Source organism: Musca domestica, unplaced genomic scaffold (assembly GCF_030504385.1).
Source record: "Musca domestica strain aabys unplaced genomic scaffold, Musca_domestica.polishedcontigs.V.1.1 130, whole genome shotgun sequence".
NCBI classification, from domain to species: Eukaryota; Metazoa; Arthropoda; class Insecta; order Diptera; family Muscidae; genus Musca; species Musca domestica.
This window is the reverse complement of record NW_026712173.1, coordinates 1642288-1666384: the sequence shown is the minus strand read 5'-3', so window position 1 is coordinate 1666384 and position 24097 is coordinate 1642288. Positions and strand designations below refer to the sequence as shown.

At 35.9% G+C, this 24097-nt stretch overlaps 1 protein-coding gene and 1 pseudogene across 1 annotated transcript; one reads left to right on the top strand and one right to left on the bottom strand.

The window, feature by feature from the left end:
- The window catches only part of LOC131800907 (phosphopantothenate--cysteine ligase-like), a 62983-nt pseudogene that overhangs the window by 24285 nt on the left and 14601 nt on the right, over positions 1 to 24097 (bottom strand).
- LOC131800906 (L-2-hydroxyglutarate dehydrogenase, mitochondrial-like) lies at positions 17823 to 19600 on the top strand. Its single transcript, XM_059118776.1, has 2 exons — positions 17823 to 18112; positions 18204 to 19600. Exons 1-2 carry the CDS (start codon positions 17985 to 17987, stop codon positions 19453 to 19455), a joined length of 1380 nt encoding a protein of 459 aa, XP_058974759.1. The 5' UTR covers positions 17823 to 17984; the 3' UTR covers positions 19456 to 19600.

Here is a 24097-nt window from a genome sequence, read left to right as displayed (position 1 = left end):
GATATTTTGATATAACATTTTCCTGAATCATCTGAAAATAGATTTCAAGTTTTTTTTTTTAATTTTAGATTTTTGAGTTCTGAGTTGGATTTTGCCTCAAAAAAACTTTTAAATTTCGATCCTCCAACTTCTTTAATCACCTAAGAATTCAATTTAGATTTTTACTTTAACATGAAATCGGTTATTTAAAAGTAGAAAATCAAAGTTGTTAATCATTGCATACTTTTAGGCTCATATGAAAATGAAAAATCAACTAAAGCTTAATCGAAAGTCGATTTAATTACGAACCAGCCATATACGTCCTCGGCTGTGCAGACAAATAAAGGCAGATGTTCATCTTAGGGATGCTGTGATCAAAAGGATGGTGATTGAACAGGACAGGGAGACGAGCTAACAGGGAGTCTCTATAGGCGAGCTGACAGGGAGTCTCTATAGACGAGCTGACAGGGAGTCTCTATAGACGAGCTGACAGGGAGTCTCTATAGACGAGCTGACAGGGAGTCTCTATAGACGAGCTGACAGGGAGTCTCTATAGACGAGCTGACAGGGTGTCTCTATAGACGAGCTGACAGGGAGTCTCTATAGACGAGCTGAATGCAGTATCTATAGATGAGCTGAACAGAGTCTCTATAGGCTAGCTGAAGAAGGAAACCTTTCTCTACACGATCGAAATAAGGTAGACTCTCTACGGACAAGCTAAAATAGTCATTTTTTCTATAGACGAGCTGAAAAAGCGATTTTTTCCTTTTAACGAGCTGAAGATGCCACCCTCTACTTTTAACAATCTTAAAGCACGACTCTCTACATACGAGGAGTCTTTTAGTTTACATACGAGGAGTCTTTAGTTGATTGATTATAAAGACGATCTGAGAAAGGAAAGACGCCTTTGGGCCGAAATATTTATAGATCAGCTTATGTAGGCAGTTTTCATAGCCCATGGTAGCCATATTTAAAGACAAGATATAGGCAAATTATCAAATTTACTGATTCAAGGAGTTCAATCAGGCGGAGAATTTTTTTGCCGAGCTGAGGAAGATGGTTCTGGAAGTTTTTAGATTGGTCGTAGATAAACTAAGTAGGAAATCCAGTTGTGTTCGATCGAAATAGCTCAAAAGGGAATTACCAGAGGCCGATCTGATTCTCTTTCAGAAATTTAAAGATGCTACAGAGTGTGTTCCCAAAGATCATGCCCAAAGATCGTAGCTAAAATGAACCTAATAATAGAAGTCAATAATATATTCTTTCAATCCGCGTAAAATAAGGTCATAGAATGTCCAACAGTGTCTTCGTAGCAAAGCAGACTTTTTAGACCCCCAAATGGAGGTCTAAAAATCAGCTTAGAAGAATCTTAATAATTAAGATTAAGATAGCCCTTTCTGCAAGGTTTTATATAAGCTGAAGACATTCCTTACAGACCACCTGAATAGAATATCAATATATGATCGGCTGTATTTATCAATAGAAATGCAGGGTCCAATATTTATGTGTGTTTCCTTATAAATGGGGTGAGTGAATTGAGTCATTTCAAAAACGATTTTTAAAGACCCGAGTTTTTTAAAAAAAAATCAAAATACGAAAAATTGAAAGCTACTCTCGTAGACTTTTTTATACGTTCTTAATAAAGTAATTTTTGAAAAGATTTTGATATTATTTTAAGAAAACTAAAATTGAATAGAGACTATGTAGACTAGAAGTCTCAAGTGTAAGGGACATGCAATTTATAATGAAGGAAAAGGTTATTGTACAACACTGGAGACCAGTTTTTATGGATTTGAAGAAGTGCGTGTTTTATGTTTTCCGAGATATAAGTCCGTTTTCAAAAGCTGCCCATTTTTTTGTTAGGCAATCACCATATCATTTATAATACCTATTTCAAACATATTTTTACTTTTGAAAATAGTGAACATTTTTAAAATGGAAACATTTGGGTCATCTGTACGCACAATCAAACTTTTCCCGTCTATCAGTTTTGTATAAATTGTCATTTTTATATTTTATATTTATGGGTTTCAATTTAAGAAAGAAATCTAGCCCAAGAAAATATTTTCTCATCATAGTTTGAATCATCTGCGACATTTGAGTGGTAATTTCTGTGTATATGCCTCATTAAAATCATCATAAACATCATAATCATCATCATCATAATTATTGACCAAAAATAAAAAAAAAGCCCCAACCCAAATGACTGGTCATTTAGCGATAGAAACAGGTGTTTTATATTTTCAATTTTGTTTGTCTGGCTACGCATGAAAGTAAAAAAATTTGCAGACATGACAAGTTACACTTTTCATGTTCGATATTTGAATTCTTGGCAACTATCCACGGTTCGAAGAAGTCCCACATTAGACCCATTTTAAATATCACTGTCATATTTACATACCAGATCGACAGACGTGTCGTAGATTTGCTGTAATGTTTTTTTTTTCAATTTGACTTTTGATTTGCTTTATTGAATTTCAAAATTTGATTAAGCATTCAATTTGATTTTTTCTACGATTTCTCTTGGTTGATTGGTTTTTTGATATCATCATGGGTGGCAGAGATGTGTTTGTCAGCTGTCTACTGCTTTGCCACCACCACCCACTTGACCACTTGACTCAAATTAATCGCATTCATCATTTGTAGTTGTGGAATTAGAATGAGGAGAGTATTCATTATTTATAATAAGAACTCATTTGTAATTCCCACTAATTTTAGGCAATTCATCCAAAGCACTTTGGGGCAATACATCCAAGAGAGGGAGAGAGAGAGAGTGTATGTGTGTAAGAAAAAGGAGGCTTGTAAGAGTGAAATATTCCTAATTGCAACATTTAGGAAATTTTCTTTCCTAAATACGAACGATGCGTAATTTGTTATTCAAAATAAATTGCCATCATTTTTTTTTTTTGACAGTGTGCGAGTTTCTTGTGGAATACATTTGGCAACCACATTTCTCAAATCAAATGTTAAGACCCGAAGAAAAAAATTCTGTTAATTGTTTTTCTTACAAAAAATCTTTCCTAATCGGCTTAGGATGATTTTAAAAATCGATTAGTTTCCATCACTTGGTTACAATATTTCAATGGGTCATTGATCTGCAAGTGGGACAGGTGAATGAAAAAAAAAAAAACCAAAACTTTTGATTAACTCCACCTCTCTTGGCAGTTTGATTAACCGGAAATTTAAACAACATCAACTTTCGCCATGCTCCAACTTGTAGTTTTATGTTTAACCTACAACAGCAACAACAAAAAGCGCCCATAAAACATCTAAAGAAAAAAAAGAAAAGGTGAAGTGTTGCGATGCACGCGGCTAGGCTGGGCTGGGATGCTTTTAAATCCCATCATCAAGTGATATATGAAAAAAAAACGGCGGAGAAAGAACAAAAAACCGGTTAAGATTTACATTTCATGGAATACATTTCATTTCATCATCTGCGGTGAGTGTGTGCCTGTGTGTTTTATATCAAAACACATATGTAGGCATGCATGTGTTGCTGCTGTTGGTACCATCACCATTCACCGTGCGCTCCCTCCCATATGGACACGTTTTTCGATGCCACTTCTGGTTTCATGTTGTAGGAAAATTCTTGGTGTGTCTATTTTTAAATAAAAAAAAAAACTTTTTTCTCCCTTCCCTCCTGCAGACGTTGAAGAATTTTTCAAAAGAAATGCCGGTATTTTTTATGTCGTTGTTGTTGTTCATTCTTTTTCATGACATATCTCTGTGTGACCTCATGCTAAGATTTACTAACATATCAAGCGTAGGCAGCAATAGAATAGAAAGTTGTCTATTTTCGAGGTTCATATATGGTAATTTGATTGATTTGAAAACTGTATTATTTTTGTTTGAGTCTTTGGAGATTTTGAATGAATGAAAACGAAAAATATTCAAAGATGTTCGATGTTTACTAAGTCGACGGACCAAAAAAGTGTCTAGGAAAAACTCTTAAAGTATTTATTCATTCTTCTAAGAAGACTCCCTTCAGCTCTTCTAAATAACTCGCTTTTACTCTTCTAAAACGACATCTATCAGCCCGCCTTAAGAGAAGACTACACGTCTGTTGCTTTCTAAATAATACTCCGTGACCTCTCGTCTGTCACCCATGTCTCAGTTCATCTAGAGAGACTACTTCCAAGTTCGTATACAGGGGGAGATGAAAAAACAGCAACCAATTTCGGGCTGCTGTAAAAATTATTCCAGTAACAGTATATTGTTTACAAGCGTACAAAAGCATTTTGGTGAGAATTTTCCAGAAAAAAAGTTTTTCGCGATGGAATTCAAGCGTGATAGCGTGATTTCTTTATATTTGGCTGGAAAACCACAAGTGGCTATCGTTAGAGCACTTCTGCATTTAAATGTGAATAAATCCTTTGTGTCACGTACCATCGTGATACTGGTAGCGGTGCCCGACGTCAAGGAAGAGGACGGAAGAAAACAGCAGAAAAATCGCTCGTGAGATGAACATATCGCAATATTCCATTCAGCAAATATTGAAAAATGAGTTCGGGGTAAAGCCATTGTAATTCCAAAAAGTGCAAGAACTTACATCGCAACAGAAAGAAAGTAGACTCAAAAGAGCTACAGGGTTGCTTCGCTTAGCCGAAAGTGCCGATGAGAAAACATTCGTTGTCCACCAGTTTGTAAACAAACAAAATGGACGTGTTTACTTGCCAAAGAGATCAGCTGAAAATGTGCACCTTCGGTTGGCCACCAGAACTCAAACGCCGGCCATGGTGATAGTGTGGGCCGCCAAACCAACAGATGGTCGCTCTCCGCTCATATTAATCGACCGTGGCATCAGAATAAATGCCGAATATTATAGAGAAAATATTCTGGAGGGTGTATTAAAGCCTTGGTCACGCAAACATTTTGGCCGCAGACCTTGGACATTCCAACAGGACTCAGCATCATAGCACTCAGCTCGCGCCACCCAAGAATGGTTACAAAATGAGGTTCCTCACTTCATTTCCAGCGCACAATGGCCACCAAAATCTCCGGATATCAATCCGTTGGACTATTGTGTCTGACGTATTTTGGAAAGCAAGGTTGGCACTAAAAAATACCAAAGTGTCCTGACAAATAGCCCAAAATACCGCAGAGCAGCGTGTGACGGTTTCATTGTCCGTTTGAAGGTTATAATTCGTGCAAAAGGTGAGCAATTCGAACAAATCTAAACTTATTCCAAAAGTTGATGCTATTTGCGACATTTTTTTCTTTTATTCAATAAAATTTAAAAAAAAAAGCAAAAATTATGGCGTTTGACTTTGTTGCAGGTTTTTTACCTTTCCCTGTGTAGAGACTCCCTCTCAGCTCGTCTATAAAAACTCTGTACAGCCTCCTTATCAGCTCTTGTATAGACACTTCCTCTCAGCTCGTTATAGAATTTATAGAGGCTCGTCTTAATATTCGTCTATAGAGACTCACTTGACAACTCGTATATAAAGACTTCGTTCAACTCGTCCATAAAGACTCCGTTCAACTCGCGTATAAAGAATTCGTCGTCTAGAAAGACTTCGTTCCCTCACTTTAAAGACTACATTTCGCTTATTTATTCGGACACCGTTCAACTCGTTCATGAAGACTGCTTTCAGATCGTCTATTAAGACTCTTTCCAACTCGTCTTTAAAGATCGCCTTTAGCTCATCTCTAAAAGCTTGTCTATAGGCTTTCTTAAATTCGTCTACAAATCCATTCTTCGACTCGTCTAAAAATAGCTTATATATAGATTCTGAAACTAGATTCTGGAATTTACTTTTCTCCACTCTCTCCAATACGATATTAAAAAAAAACTAAATTTCAAAAAGAATGAATCGCCATAAAACGCATTCACATAAATTATGTTCATATTAAACCGGTTGATATGTAGGTCAACAAGATTTTGTCATAAATCCGATATGTGAAACAAAAATCCAAAAAAAACCTATCAAAATATTAAAATTTTTCAAAATTTCTTATCTCACATTGCACTTTTTGCTGCTGTACACGAGTTTGACCGAATAGATAATAATCGCATAGAATATTTAATATTAAAACTTGATTCTTAAGCTTTTAACATTCCCTGGTCTTGTTACCAACTGGTATAGAATTTTGCTATGGCTTATATTACCATATTCTAGAGTAGTTTTATCTCGCATGCAACTTGAATTTCACATTTTAAATATTTCCTTGTTCTATGAGAAAAAAATACAGAAAACCACCAAAAACAATGGGGAACCATTTTGAATTCTTATTTTAAGCAAAAATGTTCACATGGCAAGAAGAAAACTGCAAAAAATACTGTACCGCCACCGAGGAAAACTGACATTGTGGAAAACGTATGAGTTTCATTTGTCTTTTTTTGTTCTTTTGAGATATTTGGAAATCTTAAAAATAACACACGAAAACTAAAGATCGCAGATTATTTTTAGAATTATTTTGAAAAAAGCAACAACAACAACACAGCATCCATAACTTTAAAATTATTCCAATTTTAATGTTTTATTTGTACATACCTTGTGCAATAAAATACCATGGTAATTGTGGTCCTTTTATCAAATAAATGCCTCACACACAAGCACAAGTTCACTTTTTTTGGTTTTTGATCACCTTTACCGGTGATCTGATTAGCCACCAAGATCCCCACCACTGGACCATGGCGGTTTGGCTTTCTTCTGATCTCTTTGAATGTTCATTTCAAACTGAGCAACAATGATAACAGCAAACGCTCAAGAAGTCAATCAACGAATGGCTGAGCATATTCATTCATGTATTCATTCGACGCAGCAGCGACGTCGACTGTGTGACTGCACACACACACACAGACACCAGCGACACTGGTAATCAAAAGTATGTGTACATCACAAATATGGGGATCATTGGGTATTTTATAGACAGACTGAAAAGGGGAGTTTTTATACAATGGGACAGAGGGCCAATTATAAAAAAAATTGAGAGACGAGCCGAAAAAAGACAAATTTTATAGAGATCCTAAAGCGAGTCTTAATAGATCACATGAAATTTCATGGATCAGCTGAGAAACTCAGCTAAAGGCATTAGAGATTACAAAATATTGTGAGACTTCAACTAAGACCGGCAGGTTAAATTAGTAGACCAGCATAAACAGGAAAACTTTGACGAAGAGCAACATATAAAGCCTTCCTAGGCTTCATTCAAAATATAAGCCTTCATTTGAAACGGGTAGTCATTTTAAACGATGAACAAATGTGCTGAGAAGATGACATGGAGGTGCACAGTTTTGTAGGCGTGGTGCACAAAACGCCTGGAACTAAAAGAAACTATGCGAGGACGTGGACCTGCATAAGTAATTTTTGTCATAGGTTGTAGTACCCATTACCACATTTCAGACTGCTGTCATTTCTAAGCCACTCGTCCGACAGATGTTAAAATTATTCCAGTGACAGTTCATTATAATGTTTAAAAGCGTACAAAAGGATTTTGGTGAGAATTTTCAAGAAAAAAAGTTATTCGTGATGGAATTCAAGCGTGATAGTGTGATTTTGTTTACATTTGGCTGGAAAACCACAAGTGGCTATCGTTAGAGTACTCCAGCATTTAAATGTGAATAAATCTTTTGTGTCTCGTAACCTCGCTCGTTACCGTGATACTGGTAGAGTAACCCGACGTCAAAGAAGTAGACGGAAGAAAAAAGCAATATCAACAGAAATGGTTCGAAAAGTACAGAAACGTAAAACACGCGTCGCGTTGGTCGAAAAATGGATCGTGAGCGGAACATATCGCAATATTCCATTCGGCAAATATTGAAAAATGAACTCGGAGTAAAGCCATGGAAATTCCTAAAAGTGCAAGAACTTACACCGCAACAGAGCAAAATAGAAAGTGGTGAACTGCCGAATTTGGTTTTCTCCGATAAGAAAACATTCGCTGTCCACCAGTTTGTAAACAAACCAAAGAGGTCAGGTGAAAATGTGCACCTTCGGTTGGCCAACAGAACTTAAGCGCCGGCCATGGCGATTGTGTGGGCCACCATAACAGCAGATGATCGCTCTTCGATCGTATTAATCGAGCGGAAATATTCTGGAGGGTGTATTAAAGTCTTGGGCACGCAAACAATTTGGCCGGACTCAGCACCCTCGCATCAGCACGCGCCACCCAAGAATGGTTGCAAAAATTAGGTTCCTCGCTTCATTTCCAGCGTACAATGGCCACCAATATCACCGGATACCAATCCGTTGCGTCTGGAGTATTTTGGAAAGAAAGGTTGGCATTAAAAAATACCAAAGTGTCGATCACCTCAAGCAAGCGCTTCGCCGGGAATGGGCCAAAATACGGCAGAGCAACATTCGGGCAGCGTGTGAAGGTTTCATTGGCCGTTTGAAGGCCATAATTCGTGGCAAAGGTCACCAATTCGAACTAATCTATTCTAAAATTTGATGCTATTTCCGACATTTTTTTTTTTTGCTTTCATATACAATAAAATGTAAAAAAATTAAAAATTATGGTGTTTGACTTTGTTGCAGTTTTCTTATCTTATCCTGTATGTCTAAACTGTCTACTATTATTGCCATGTCTTGTTTTCAAACATTAAAAAAATGTGAACCAATTTTGTCCCTTACAGTAATTCAGCAACTGCCGACAATATGGACTCAGGCAGAACATACTTTCTCATGACAAATGCTGCCCGAACTGCAGTTGGGTATGAAAGAAAAAATGAGATCGTGTTCATTTTAAGGCACATGCAACAATCATGAGAGAGAGACGAGCCAAAAAGGCACAACATTAACAACACATTGTCATGGAATCGGACAACCGACAACAACAACACAAACGCATTCATTTATAATTTAAAACACACAAAGTAGTTGAGGTGAATAGGATCTCCCCTCCTACTGGGAATGTGCGGAAGATAGGATCATGTTGTAAGTACAACAACAACAAAACTCCCTCAAAAAAGGCAACATCAGCAGCGGCAGCAACAGTGGGAATCAAGTGATGATCATCAGTTTACAAAACCGGTTGAGAATTGTTACTCAAATTATCCATGCGTGTGCATTTTGTTTGTGTTATTTTCGATTTGCCCGTGGCAGGTTTTGAGGGGGTGAATTTGGGTTGGGAAAATTAAACGAAAATGTTTAAAAAGTCAGTCGTCGACCAGCTAAACACGGCCAGACGAGTTTATACATCTAGCAGCTACTGTGTTGTTGTTGCTAGCCATAAATAAAAATGTTTCATGCCCAAAAAGGTTTTTTTTCTGTCGATAATTATGTAGGAAAAATTATGGTACCAAACCATTTATAATCTAATAAATTTGTTCTTTGGAAATTTTTAGAGATCCAACAAAACAAAAAAAAACTAATAAAATATCTGTTTTAGAATTGGAAAATTAATGGTAGATAAAAAAAATTTGGGGGAGATGAATTTAAGAGTTGATGCATCAATAGTTCAATGGACCACAGTAAAAAACGAAGCTTGTTTTATGTAATACTTGATGTGGGGAGAAGGTGAATAAACTTGAAAAGTAACAAGTAAAAAGTATTGATCGGTGTACCGACAGATGTATACCCTCAGCCAATGTTCGATTATTTCAAAATATTTTGACTTTTGTCATGATTATTCAAACTTTTGACCCTCTATTTCGTACCGGACCTCAATAAATATAATAAAAATATTGCGGTGTGCCAGGTTTGGACTATATTTGTAAATTCTTTCACTTTACATGAGATATGTGATAATTTTTAGAAAATGTTAACATGTGCGTGATGTACCAGATATAGTCGACAGAAGTGTACCATTTTCATGTTTCATCTAATATAGATAAAAATATTGGTATGACCATGGTACAATGAACAGAAGGTAGGTCAACTTTGAAAAAATTGCAAGTATAGAGGTCTACCTGTTTGGCTTGTAATGTCAGAATTAGTATCAAAACAATAAAAAATCAAACAACTTGTTGCATTTATTTTGAATAAATAATTAAAAACCGCGATGACTGAATGAAAGGTCAACACTTCTTTTCAAAATCATGTAGTATATATCTCTAAAGGATTATTTCGCTACAAAAACTCTAGATTTTGTCGATGCATACGTTGAAATAAACATTTTGAAAACACCCGAATTTAAATATTTTCTGAACAATTTTTACACCCTACAACACTATGTGTTGGGGGTGTTATAAGTTTGATTGGGCCAAAAATTATGTAACACCTCGAAATATTGGTTTCCCACATAGGAAAGTATATATTGATCTTCCTAGCTCGCCGAGCTGAGTCGATCTAGCTATGTATGTCCGTCCGTCCGTCTGTCCATGTTAATTTGTAATCACTCTACAGGTCGCCATTATGGCCCGATCTTCACGAAATTAAGAATGGAGGTGGGGATTGTGACAGAATATAACCCTATTTCTTTTGGAGATGATCGCATAATATCTAGGGGTTGAAATGGACCAAAAACTGAAAAATTTCCTGATTTTGCAGCTGCTCTACAGATCGCAATTATAGACCAATCGAAGAGGAAGTTGGCATGGAGTTAGAACTTAGGGCTGGGCAGAAGCCTTCCAATTTTGATGGTCATCGGGTAATATTTAGTGGGTGAAATAGGTCATAACATTTGTGTCAAATAAAAGTAAAATTTCCATTAAACCGCGAATATTTTTAATCCCGGCAAAATCATAAAAAGACGAACAGGTCAATTCTGACCGTTACGTAGATACCGCTAGTAAATATATCGGATGTATATAGCGGAATATATACAATACATATATACAAAGGAAGGGGATGTTTCTTGGAAAGTTTTTTCTTTTTTCAAAAAAGAAGTGGTCCGATTTCTACCATCTTTATAACAGATCTTGTGTTGTTGGAAATATTGAGATGTAACAAGTCTGGAATGAAATCGGATGTTATTTTCGCGTTTTATGAGCTCTATGGATATTCAAAATGTTGACCCTTTGTATCAGAAGGATTGGACCTATATATTCCATCTTCACAAAAGATCTTGTGTTAGTAGAAATAATGGGATCTGTGAAATATAAAGAGAACCTGACGCTTATTTCGCGTTTTATGACCTTCATGGATATTCGAAATTTTGACCCTTTGTAGGGGAGGTACCAGAAGGAGTGGTCCGATCTATACCGTTTTTGATGGAAATATTCAGACGTGCCAAGTCTGAATGGAATTGGATGTTAGTTTCGCATTTTATGAGCTTAATGGATATTCAAAAATTCGACCTTCTGTGGGGGAGGCACCAGAAGAAGTGGACCGATATATTCCATCTTAACGCCAGATCTTGGTTTAATAAAATTATTGGGATGTGTGAAATTTGAAGACTGACGCAAATATTAGGAATTGCAAACTTGGAGCTAAATCGGATTATCGTTTCTCTTTCTGTGCAGAAAATATATTTTTGAAAATTTCGAACGTTTGTGGGGGAGGTACCAGAAGGAGTGGACCGATATTGCCCATCTCCGAACTCGATCTAAGTTTGACAAAAATATTACGATGTATCAAGTTTGGACCAAATAGAATACTCCCTTCGAGAGTTATCGTGCGCAGCAGCCAGCCAGACAGACGGACGGACGGTCGGACGGATATCGCTAGATCGACTCTTAATGTCCTAAAATGGATTTGGTATAAAAAACTTAGGGTCTAAAACCGTTATTTCGACTAGGCACGTTTTGACCGTATCAAATGATATATACCCTCTCTAGCCATATGGCTGAGGGTATAAAAATACATGACTTCAGCTCTGAATAAATGAATAAAATAATAACAAAAAATACGATTGTTACTGCCTTAAAAAAATTATAACTAATAGCTCCTAAAATAGTTCCACGATTATTGATTGTAATTCTTGAAAAAAATTTGCCAAACTCCCAATTTAATATTATTTGTACAGGGTGAGATGAAAAAACTGCAACCAACTTCAGACTGCTGACATTTCTAAACCACTCGTCCGACAGCTGTTAAAATTATTCCAGCGACAGCCCATTTATATTGTTTACAAACGTACAAAAGCATTTTGGTGAGAGTTTTCCAGAAAAAAAAACAAGTTAAAAAGCAATAAGTTCGGCCGGGCCGAATTTTAAATACCCTCCACCATTTGGAACGAATTTGGAAATTTTCAAAAAAAAAAGTCCTTAAAAATTCTGTTAAAATTTTAAAAATACCGAATATAGCCGTTATATTGGGGTCTATACGACGTGGACCTACATAGGCCTTGTTTGTCATGAGCCATTACCATATTCAAATTCAAAACAATTTTCTGTCACAGGCTATAGCATCCACTACGAAAGTTAAATACGACATCTCAAAAAATGTCGGTGGGTATTGTACCTACCGAATATAGGGAGATACTGATATATGGGACCTATATGAAGACCTGTACCTGCATAGACAATTTTATGTCACAGACTGTAGTTTCCATTACGAACTCTAAATACGTAATTCCGTTAAATAATGACGCTAAAATCCATTTACGAACTTAACCTGTCTACTGGAAAAATAAACACGTGTGCAAAAATTTAGCCTTCTATCTCAATTCGTTCGAAAGATTGCGTGATTAAACAGACAGACGGACAGACAGACGGACATGGTTAAATCGACTTAGAATTTTACGCTGATCAAGAATATATACACTTTGTTGGGTCTGACATGAGTATTTCGAGGAGTTACAAACGGAATGACAAAGTTAATATACCCTCCATAGAAATGGTTAGAAAAGTAAAGAAGCGACTTGATCGAAACCCGCGTCTCAATGGGCGAAAAATGTCAGCCATTCGGCAAATATAGAAAAATGAGCGCGAGTGTATTAAAGCCTTGGCACGCAAACAATTTGGCCGCAGACCTTGGACATTCCAACAGAACTCAGCACCATCGCACTCGGCACGCGCCACCCAAGAATGGTTACAAAATGAGGTTCCTCGTTTCATTTCCAGCGCACAGTGGCCACCAAAACCTCCGGATACCAATCCGTTGGACTATTGTGTCTGGAGTATTTTGGAAAGCAAAGTTGGCACTAAAAAATACCAAAGTGTCGATCACCTCAAGCAAGTGCTTCGCCGGGAATGGACCAAAATATCACAGAGCAACATTCGGCAGTGTGTGACGGTTTCATTGGCCGTTTGAAGGCCATAAATCGTGCTAAAAATGTAAAAATTGACTTTGTTGCAGTTTCTTTATCTCACCCTATATAGCTCGGATCAACTTCAATTTGTTTAATTCCACAATTGGACGTTTAAAAAATTCGCTTCTCATTCGGATAGTCCTTGAAACTTAATCCTCTGACAGTCTTTGGCAAAGTTTTCTTACAAAATATTCCGGCAGTCATTGAAAACAATGCTGTTGGAAAATTCCAGACTGCAAACGCATATTCGTATAAAATAATATTCTTAGAAAATAAACGTCTGCTGTCCTTTTAACATTATTTCTTGAAATCAATCAATTCTAGTCTACATAGCTTTATTAAAGAATCCAGGATTATAACTTATAAAAATATTGAGTTAAGAGTCCGAAAATGTTGGTCTCTTTAACAATGAAAATTTAAAGAAGTATTAAAAATCTCAAATTTGACTCTTAAATTAACTTATTCATTTATGTTGCCTTCATTTTCAAATTTATTTCGGACATTTTCCCTTCAAACTTCAAATGCAGGCTTCCTGTCCTTCCGAAAAATTGAATGTCATCCCAAAAATATCCTCTGGCCTAAACCACCGAATTAAACGTTTGGGAATTATATCAACACTTCTTACTCCCTTTTTATGCCCTGAATACCAACAGCTATGAAAGATTACACCAAAGGATAATGGATAAATGTACGTTAACCGCATTATATCGTTGTCACAGCCAAATTGATCCCCAGTGTACTCTGTGGTGGAAAATGGATGAAAGTGGTACTGCGGTCGTTTTTCATTTTTCTTTCGATGGAGGTTTTGGGTGGTTTTTCACTCTCAGCGGTGTTGATGATGTGGTCTTGCGATAGTTGAGATGGCAATGAAATTATGCCATTAATTATTTTAATAAGAGTCTCGAATAACAACAACAACAACCGAGTGCATTTCTGGTGAAGCAGTAGTTGTGGCATAAGAGGTTTATTTCACTCATGAACGCACTCATCGCTTGACTTTGGAGATGTTATTGGAAAGGTAAATTTAAATTCACCGACAAATAAATTTGTCACAAAATGTTTACTGATGTAGAAGCCAAAAGAGTATTGATAAACTGTTACCTGACAAATGACCAGATGCCAAGAAGAGATAACATTATATGTAATTTTCATTCATTAATTAGAATTTTAAATCACTTGGTGGGCAATGTCGTCCGTAGAACACAACATTTGTCTGAATATCATTAAAGAGACAAATTCAACGCCTAAATTAGAATAACAAATTTTGTCGATAGGTAAAGAAATAGATCAGATGTAGCCATCCAATCGGAATTGCTAATAAATTGTATTCTTTGAAAAAAGAAATGCCAACAAAAAAGAGGTCCACAAAATTGATGATGAGGTAAATTTTGTGTATGTATGTCTTCTGATTCATACAGTTTCCAGTCGTTAAAGTATACATCACTATATATAGTATTATATGTTTATAGTATCTTAATATTCTTTTTAACATTTCTCAAAATCAAATTTGGCCTTTCATCTAAAAGACATTTTTGGTCAATTTGTACAGTTATCATACTAATTTTTTGGTAGACGCCAAAAAGTATGCAATCAAAATCATCAATAATTAAAAAAATATATTGCTAAAATTATTACTTTCTTTGAATTTAAAATCTTAATTACAGGTTGAGATGAAAAAACTGCAACCAACTTCAGACTGCTGTCATTTCTAAGCCACTTGTCCGACAGCTGTTAAAATTATTCCAATGACAGCACATTTTATTGTTTACAAGCGAACAAAGACATGAGAATTTTCCAGAAAAAAATTATTCGTGATGGAATTCAAGCGTGATAATGTGATTTCTTTATATTTGGCTGAAAAACCACAAGTGGCTATCGTTAGAGCACTCCAGCATTTAAATATGAATAAATCTTTTGTGCTTCGTACCATCGCTCATTACCGTGATACTGGCAGTGTAGCCCGACGTCAAGGAAACGGACGGAAGAAAACAGCAACATCAGCAGAAATGGTTCGAAAGTAAAGAAGTGCCTTATCATCCCGTGTCGCAGTGGCCGAAAAATGGCTCGTGATCTGAATCGCAATATTCCATTCGGCAAATATTGAAAAATCAGCTCGGGGTAAAGGCATGGAAATTCCAAAAAGTGCAAGAACTTACACAGTAACTGAAAGAAATAGACTCAAAAGAACTAAAGAGTTGCTTCGCTTGGCCGAAAGTGGTGAACTACCGAATTTGGTTTTCTCCGATGAGAAAACACTCGTTATCCAGCAGTTTGTAAACAAACAAAATGATCGTGTTTACTTGCCAAAGAGGTCAGCTGAAAATGTGCACTTTCGACCGTGGCATCAGAATGAATGCCGAATATTATCGCGAAAATATTCTGGAGGGTATATTAAAGCCTTGGGCACGCAAACATTTTGGCCGCAGACCTTGAACCCAAGAATGGTTAAAAAATGAGATTTCTCGCTTCATTTCCAGCGCACAATGACCACCAAAATCTACAGATACCAATTCGTTGGACTATTGTGTCTGGAGTATTTTGGAAAGCAAGGTTGGCACTAAAAAATAACAAAGGGTCGATCACCTCAAGTAAGAGGTGATAAACAAAAACAACAAAAATTATGGCGTTTGACTTTGTTGCAGTTTTTTATTTCACCCTGTACATTATGTTAACACTGGCCTCAACACCATGTCTAGATTTAATATGGAATATATAATACAAGTTCCTCCGGTTTCAAAAAACGGCCTATTGTTTAAAAAATGTGAATTGGTCATGAAACATTGCATATTTCCCAATATAGGATACATTATGAAAGTGTCACATTTGATTTTTATGGGAACTACACGAAAATTTTAACCTAATCGATAAATTCTTGTAATGCTAAATAAAAAGTGAACATTATCGTTTAATTTGTTTTCGAAATGGAAAAAAGCTAAATGCGATTCAAAAACAGGATGTGGACTAGAACGCCTGCCTGCTAAGTCATTGTACTTTACATTGCGTTAACGATATTTTAGAAATGTGCTTTCTTTGTAACACGTAATAAACATCTTCAATTTTAAACTAGCTTTAGAATCTTTTACCGTTACATATGTTCACAAATATTCACGATTCTTCTACTTAAGATACGTTGAAATTTGTATTGATATGCCGATAAGGCAACGGAGGCACAAAGTGTGCCTTCGTTAGATTAGAGTATAGCTTTTATCTTTGACTAAGTGTTATCAGTAAAACTGACTGAAGGCATCAAGTAGAATGTTATGTTTATAAATACCTATGTTTTATTAAAAATACAAATGTAGACAACTATTCGTATTTATTATCACCATTCATATTGGTGATAATCATACAACATATAACAATACTTTTTTACTCTCATTCTAAGAATAGCGTTGCCAACCCTCAAAGAATGGAAGAAAAAATAGTAGCTCATACCAACAACAAATTGTACACTTTCAGTTTTTTTTATATTTCATTTTACGTTTTGCAATGTTACAAAGCTTACAAACACATGGAACACTCAACTGCATATCTGTGAGTTAACTTGAAGGTAAATCACCATGGTGAAATATTTTCTTTGCAATGGTGAACAAGTTTCTTTTCCAGCATGTATAACATGAATGAGTCACACTTTTCCATACACAGCCGTAGAAATTCAATTACGAAATTGAGATATTTTCAACAAAGTAAAAACAAAATATGGTTTCTTATTGCAATGGTGAAAACATTAACTTTTTCAAACTAACATTTTTTTAAATTTCTAGGACAGTTGCCATGCGTCAATATAGGTGGTATACCAAAAAGTAAATAATTTTACTGGATGACCAGCTGATGAATGATAAGTTGCCTGGGATAGAGTTGCCAAGGTTCATTTTAAGGGTAACTGGAAACTGGGGAAAATGCAGAAATTTAACACTAAGCAACATTTTAAACAAGTTTCAACTTAATCTCCCTTCGACTTTTTTAGATAAATAATTATTTTAAAACATTTTTGGCCGACTGTGTGGGAAGTACCAAAAAAAAGGTGGTTTCGTATTGCCCGACATGCTTCAAAATTGGTCTAAGTTTGATAAAACAAAATATATTGCAAAGTTTTAATAAAATCGGAAAATATCGAGGTATTATCGCGCGCACCTCCCAATCCTGGTTGTAGAACGGTTAATGCAATGAGGAACATTTTGGCCATATCAAACAAAACCATGCAGGGTGAGATAAAAAAACTGTAACAAAGTCAAACGCCATAATTTTTACATTTTTTTTTAAATTTTGTGGAATGAAAGCAAAAAATTTCGGAAATTATATCAAATTGTTCGAAATGGTCACTTTTGGCACGAATTATGGCCTTCAAACGGCCAATGAAACCGTCACACGCTAAACGAATGTTGCTTGCCCAAGGCTTAATATACCCTCCAGAATATTTTTGCGATATATTCGGCATTTATTCTGATGCCACAGTCGATTAATTAAGCGGAGAGCGACCATCGGCTGTTATGGCGGCCCACACCATCACTATGGGCGACGCTTGAGTTCTAGTGGCCAACCGAAGGTGCACATTTTCATCTGACCTCTTTGACAAGTAAATAATTTTAACAGCTGTCGGCCAAGTGGCTTAGAAATGACAGCACCCTGTAATGGAGAAACTCTTAATGTGTTTTCTTTAAAGACATTTACCCCACAACGTAAAAATGTGGTAATAAATTTCGTACTAAACGGCAACCCTAGCCGTCGTAGTAGTGAAAGTGCGTGTATTTTGCATTTTCTGGCTGGCTTTTCAGTCACATTTCGTCGTTGTTGTTTAACAGCTGATACTATTCCAGAGGAAAATTCAACGGAGACAACGACGTGAACGTCAAGGTTAAACAAGGTCTTCGTTGGGTGTTTGGTGTGCTGTCTGGTAGTTATTTAATAATAAAATTTAAAATAAAAATATGTTGAGGACACAAATTCAAAGTCTACGTTCGTTAAATAATTTACGTTCGTTAATAAATGGAGCAGCAGCAGCAACAACAACTGCAGTAGGGGGTCAGAGATGGCAGCATACACAAGGAAAAACAAAGTAAGTACACGAGATAGACAAAGAAAAAACAACAATAAAAATTAATAATAAAAGCAATAAAAAATTAACAAAAATAACTTTTTTGTTGCAGAGATTATGATCTGGTGGTGGTAGGAGGAGGCATTGTCGGCACGGCATCAGCGCGTGAAATTTTAATGCGTCATCCGTCCATGAAAATTGCCATACTTGAAAAAGAACCCAAACTGGCATTCCATCAAAGTGGTCACAATTCGGGTGTAATCCACGCCGGCATTTACTACAAGCCCGGTACACTCAAAGCAAAGCTATGTGTTGAAGGTTTACACTTGGCTTACAAGTATTTGGATGCCAAAGGCATTCCCTACAAGAAATGTGGTAAATTGATTGTGGCCACCGACGAGTTAGAGGTGTCACGACTAAAGGACTTACATGAACGTGGTATTAAAAACAATGTGCCCGATTTGCAGCTGATAGAAGGTTCAAAGATCCAAGAAGTTGAGCCCTATTGTAAGGGTCTGAAGGCCTTGTGGAGTCCTCAAACTGGTATTGTTGACTGGGGTTTGGTGACAGAGTATTTTGGACAAGATTTCAAGCAAGCTGGCGGTGATATTTACTTGGACTTCAAAGTAACCAAATTTGAAGAGTCCAAAAACGAAGGTTCCTCCGAATACCCTGTCACAATTCGTGGCGATCGTCCCCACCAAGTAATAAGATCCCGCAATGTCCTAACCTGTGGTGGCCTCCAGTCTGATTTGATTGCCGAAAAGACTGGCTGTCCCCGTTCCCCACGCATCATCCCCTTCCGTGGTGAATATTTGCTTTTAGCCAAAGAAAAATGCCACATGGTAAGAGGCAACATTTATCCAGTACCTGATCCCCGTTTCCCCTTCCTGGGTGTACATTTTACACCACGCATGGATGGCAGCGTTTGGTTGGGACCCAATGCCGTGCTGGCCTTCAAGAGAGAAGGCTACAAATGGGGTGACTTAAACCTCTTGGAATTGTTTGATGCCCTGCGTTATCCAGGTTTCCTTAAAATGGCCTCCAAATACATTGGCTTTGGCCTCAAAGAGATGAGCAAATCTGCATTTATACCACTACAGGTTAAAGATTTACAAAAATTCATTCCTGATATCACAGAATACGATGTCAGACGTGGCCCAGCCGGTGTCCGGGCTCAAGCATTGGATATGGATGGTAATTTGGTAGATGATTTTGTATTTGATCGTGGCGTCGGAGCTGGTTCTCTTGCGACAAGGGTACTTCATTGTCGCAATGCACCCTCACCGGGTGCTACTAGCAGTTTGGCAATTGCCAAAATGGTTGCCGATAAAATTGAACATGAATTTGGTATTGGAAAATAAAGTGTTTATAAGCAGAGGACGATAAACGAAACCAAAAAACAAAACGGAAAACGAAATAAAATTATAATGCATTTTTATTGTGTTATATGTTTGACTAATTATTTAAAACAAATAATAAAAAGTCTTGTTAATTTTTAATTTTAAAGTGTGGTGGTTTCAATTTATGAGAATATTAATTTTTAGAAGAATAGTAGGTTTGCAAAATGTTGTTATTGCTTTCAAAAAACTAGAGGGGCAGTATATTCTCATAATAACCAAGCATTTTCTAAAATCCAAATATATTCATGAAAAGAAAACCTGTGACAAATATAGGTTTATGTTGGAAATTTGCTTGAAGTAAATAATACGAAGCGTATGAAACTAACATATGTATGCCATGTCTAACTGAATTTGAGGAGTGTGCTATGGAGAAGAGTGCATATATGGAAGATTTATCTCGATGAACATAATTGGATTAACAGGGTTCTTGATCTAGCAGTGTCCGTCTGTCTGGACTGCTGGTGCGCACAATAGCTATCGATGAGTATTCGCTTCCGTTCAAACTTGGTATATCGTAATATTGTTCTCAAACTGAAATCGAGCTCAGAGATGTGCAATATCGATGCACTACTTCTGATACCTCCCCCACACAAGGTAAAAAAAATGGATACTATCGGCGCACTCTTTTTAAAGACTACCCCACAAAAAAGGGCTAAAAATTTTGAATAATCATAACTCTTATAAAAAGTGAAATCTTTAGTTATTGTGCGTCTCAAATTTTTACCAACCCTAAATGTGGTATAAAAATAGTACCTCCCACACAACGGTTTCATTTTAAATTTTACATTTCCCGATATTTCTGCCAAGACATATTTAGTGTGAAGATGGGATATGTTAAATAATTATATATATCTATAAAAGAGGAAAATGTGTGTACGTGTGTTTGTTTGTAATTTATAGACTCAGAAACTGCTGAACAGATTTTTTCTCAAAATTTCCAAATATACTAAAGCATAGTGTGAAAGTAACATAGGCTATGTAAATTTTTGAAATTCCACTTGCAACGGGAGTTCTAGCATCAGAATAGGAAGTACCTCCAGAAAATTTAGTTTTTGTATTGATCGATTACAGATATATTCTTCAAATTTGGAGTGCGTAACGGAATTTAAAATAATAATAATTAGGTCAAATTATATTGAAATCGGTTCAGATTTGGATATACACTGGTGGCCAAAACTAAAGCAACTGAAATTACAAGGAGAATGAATGCCCTGTAACTTTTTAAAAATTAAGAAAATGATAAAGTTTTTCTTGTTTTAAATTAGGTATTTTATTCACTTTTTAAAAACCTAAAACAAAAAACCAAAATTCATTTTTATATAAAAATTAATGTATGGTAAAGTCAAATAACCCGATTTTGGCTTGGACAAAACAAAAGCAACTCTGTTGTACATTCATATGACCGCTGCAATTTCAGTTGTTTTTACTGTTATAGTTATCGCTTTTTGCTTCCTTCGACAATTTCGCTTGTCATAAATCCTTTTTGAGAAGTTTTTTACAACAGCATGTGTTTTTCTTTTCGTTTTCTAAGTACTGCCCAAAAAAGTTTAAAAATGGCTAAGAGCAAATACATTAGGTCATTTTAGTTTTCCATATATTATTTTTCGTTCGAAATTATTTTTGTATTTTTATTTTTAGTTTCTTAAAAGTGAATTAAAGACCTCATTTAAAACTGGAAAAATAATTACGTTTTGTTTATTTTTGTAAAAGTTACAGGACATTTATTGTTTTTTGCGATTTTAGTTGCTTTAGTTTTGGCCACCAGTGTAGCTCCCATGTATATTTTCGGCCGATTTCACATATTTGATGCACCAAACACGATATTTCTGTCCGATTCCAATGAAATTCGGAATGAGTGACGGAATTTGGTACAATAATAAATGTGTCAAATAATATTAAAATCCGTTGATCCTTAGACATAGCTCCCACATATATTTCGACTGATTTCACGTATTTTAGGCAACAAACACGATATGTATGTCCGACTCTTATGAAATTCCGAATGTGTTTTGGAATTTTGTACAAAAATACATTTCCTAAATTATATTGAAGTCGGTTGAGGGTTGGATACACTTCCTATATATATTTTTGGCCGATTTCCTATATTTAATGCACCAAATACGTTATTTATCTCCTATTTCAATGAAATGTGGAAGGAGTGACGGAGTTTGCTCCAAAAATAAATTTTGTCAAATTATATTGAAATTGGTTCAGATTGGGATATGATTTTATTAAGAAATATTGACCCACAACGCCTTGCCATGGTATATAGGCTAACGATTATTAATGGGAATTACAGGGTGAAATTAAAAAACCGCAACCAACTTCAGATAGTTGTCAAGCCACTCGTCCGACAGCTGTTAAAATTATTCCAATGATAGCTCATTATATTGTTAAAGCGTACAAAACCATTTTGTTGAGAATTTTCAGGAAAAAAGTTATCCGTGATGGAATTCAAACGTGATTGTGTGATTTCTTTTTATTTGGCTAGTGACTATCGTTAGAGCACTCCAGCATTCAAATGTGAATAAATCTTTTGTGTCTCGTACCATCGCTCGTTACCGTGATACTGGTAGCGTAACCCGACGTCGACGGATGAAAACAGCAAAATCAGCAGAAATGGTTCGAAAAGTAAAGAAGCGCAGTGGCCGAAAAATGGCTCGTATGCTGAACATATCGCAATATTCCATTCGGCAAATATTGAAAAATGAGCTCGCGGTAAAACCACTGAAATTCCACGTACAAGAACTTACACCGCAACAGAAAAAAAAAATAGACTCAAAAGAGCTGAAAAGGAGGTGTGGGCCGCCATAACAGCCGATGGTCGTTCTACGCTCGTATTAATCGACAGTGGCATCAGAATAAATGCCGAATATTATCGCGAAAATATTCTGGAGGGTGTATTAAAGCCTTGATCACGCAAACATTTTGGCCGCAGACCGTGGACATTCCAACAGGACTCAGCACGTACCACTCAAGAATTGTTACAAAATAAGGTTTCTCGCTTCATTTCCAACGCATAATGGCCACCAAAATCTCCGGATACCAATCCGTTGGACTATTGTGTCTGGAGTATTTTGGAAAGCAAGGTTGGCACTAAAAAAAAACAAAGTGTCGATCACCTCAAGCAAGCGCTTCGCCGGGAATGGGCCAAAATACCGCAGAGCAACATTCAGGCAGCGTGTGACGGTTTCATTGGCCGTTAGAAGGCATTAATTCGTGCCAAAGGTGACCAATTCGAACAAATCTAAACCAATTCTAAAATTTGATGCTATTTCCGACATTGTTTGCTTTCATTCGATAAAATTTAAAAAAAGTAATATTATGGCGTTTGACAAAACTTAGATCGAGTTCGAAGACGGGTCCACTCTTTCTGGTACCTCTCCCACAAAAAGGTAGAAATTTAAAAAAAATATATATATTATTTTATTTAAGTCCACCTCATTCACTGTGCCATTTAGTTTGATTAAGAACAATAGTTATATTACATTTGTGTGAATAAAGAAAAGTTAATGAGTAGTTTTACAAACGTTACACAAATTTTATGACAATGGCAAGTAATAGTTATTTGGAAGGTGACATCATTGTAACCATCTTAGAAATCGATAACATTTATATAAAAACAATGCCATGTTCCTTGACATCATTTATATTTCCTCCTGAGTATATGTACATAGCATTACTCTACAAATATTAATACCGGAATTGCCTCATTGCTGAGTGGGGCTTAGTTAACAACTTTCACAATTTATCACATTTCATTATACGGCCAACTAAACCATTTTTCAATTTCAACGTAAAAAATGACCAAATTTCAGCAATGTGCTATTAAGATATAATACGTTTAGAGGAAAAAGAAAATCATAAATTGTGCTATTAAGCATAAATCTTTTTTTCTGTTCACACAAGGAATATATTCACGAATATATATTCTGCATGCTATTAAGTATTTTTATTAAATAAAACATTTAAATTATACCACACAAAGGTGTATTATGATGATGGACATAATTGAATATTATATTTTTTTCTCACAGTAAATTACGCGTATGGTGGTCGCGACGCTTGCCCACCGACAAAAAACCAACATAGCTACGGACATTTCTTTGTGTGGCATGTGAATTATTCATGACATTTTATCATTAATATTGTTATTACCATTCCAACACCTTAATCTTATCAATAAATCATTTTCGTTTTTTGTATTCTTTGCAGCATTTGCCTAAATTATTAATAATATTAGCAGCGGGTGAGAATAACTAATTATGTATATCCTAAACGTTTGTTTGTGTTTGCCGTTAATTTCATTAATTGGGATTCAAATTGATGATAAAAGGAGAATTATTTTTAAAAAAGTTATGAATGTATTCTATAGAGAACATAAAGAATATTTAACAGGTCAATAGGCAAAACTACAAAAAGTGGGAATACCGATCAAAATCTCTTATCCGGGCATTTGGAAATGAGAATACCTTTCAAAATGGGACAGGCAAGGAAAAATAAAAAAACGACACTTACAGATACGAAAACCCTGTAAAATTTACATGTGGGTATTTCCTTGCGTCCTTATCGATCTTTTCTTCAAGAATTGAACTAATCGCTT

What these genes read in the sequence shown, in the direction of transcription:
- LOC131800906 (XM_059118776.1), top strand. Translation starts at nt 17,985, where the DNA reads ATGTTGAGGACACAAATTCAAAGTCTACGTTCGTTAAATAATTTACGT. An exon ending in CATACACAAGGAAAAACAAA is followed by an intron (nt 18,113 to 18,203) that starts GTAAGTACACGA and finishes TTTTTGTTGCAG; the next exon opens with AGATTATGATCTGGTGGTGG.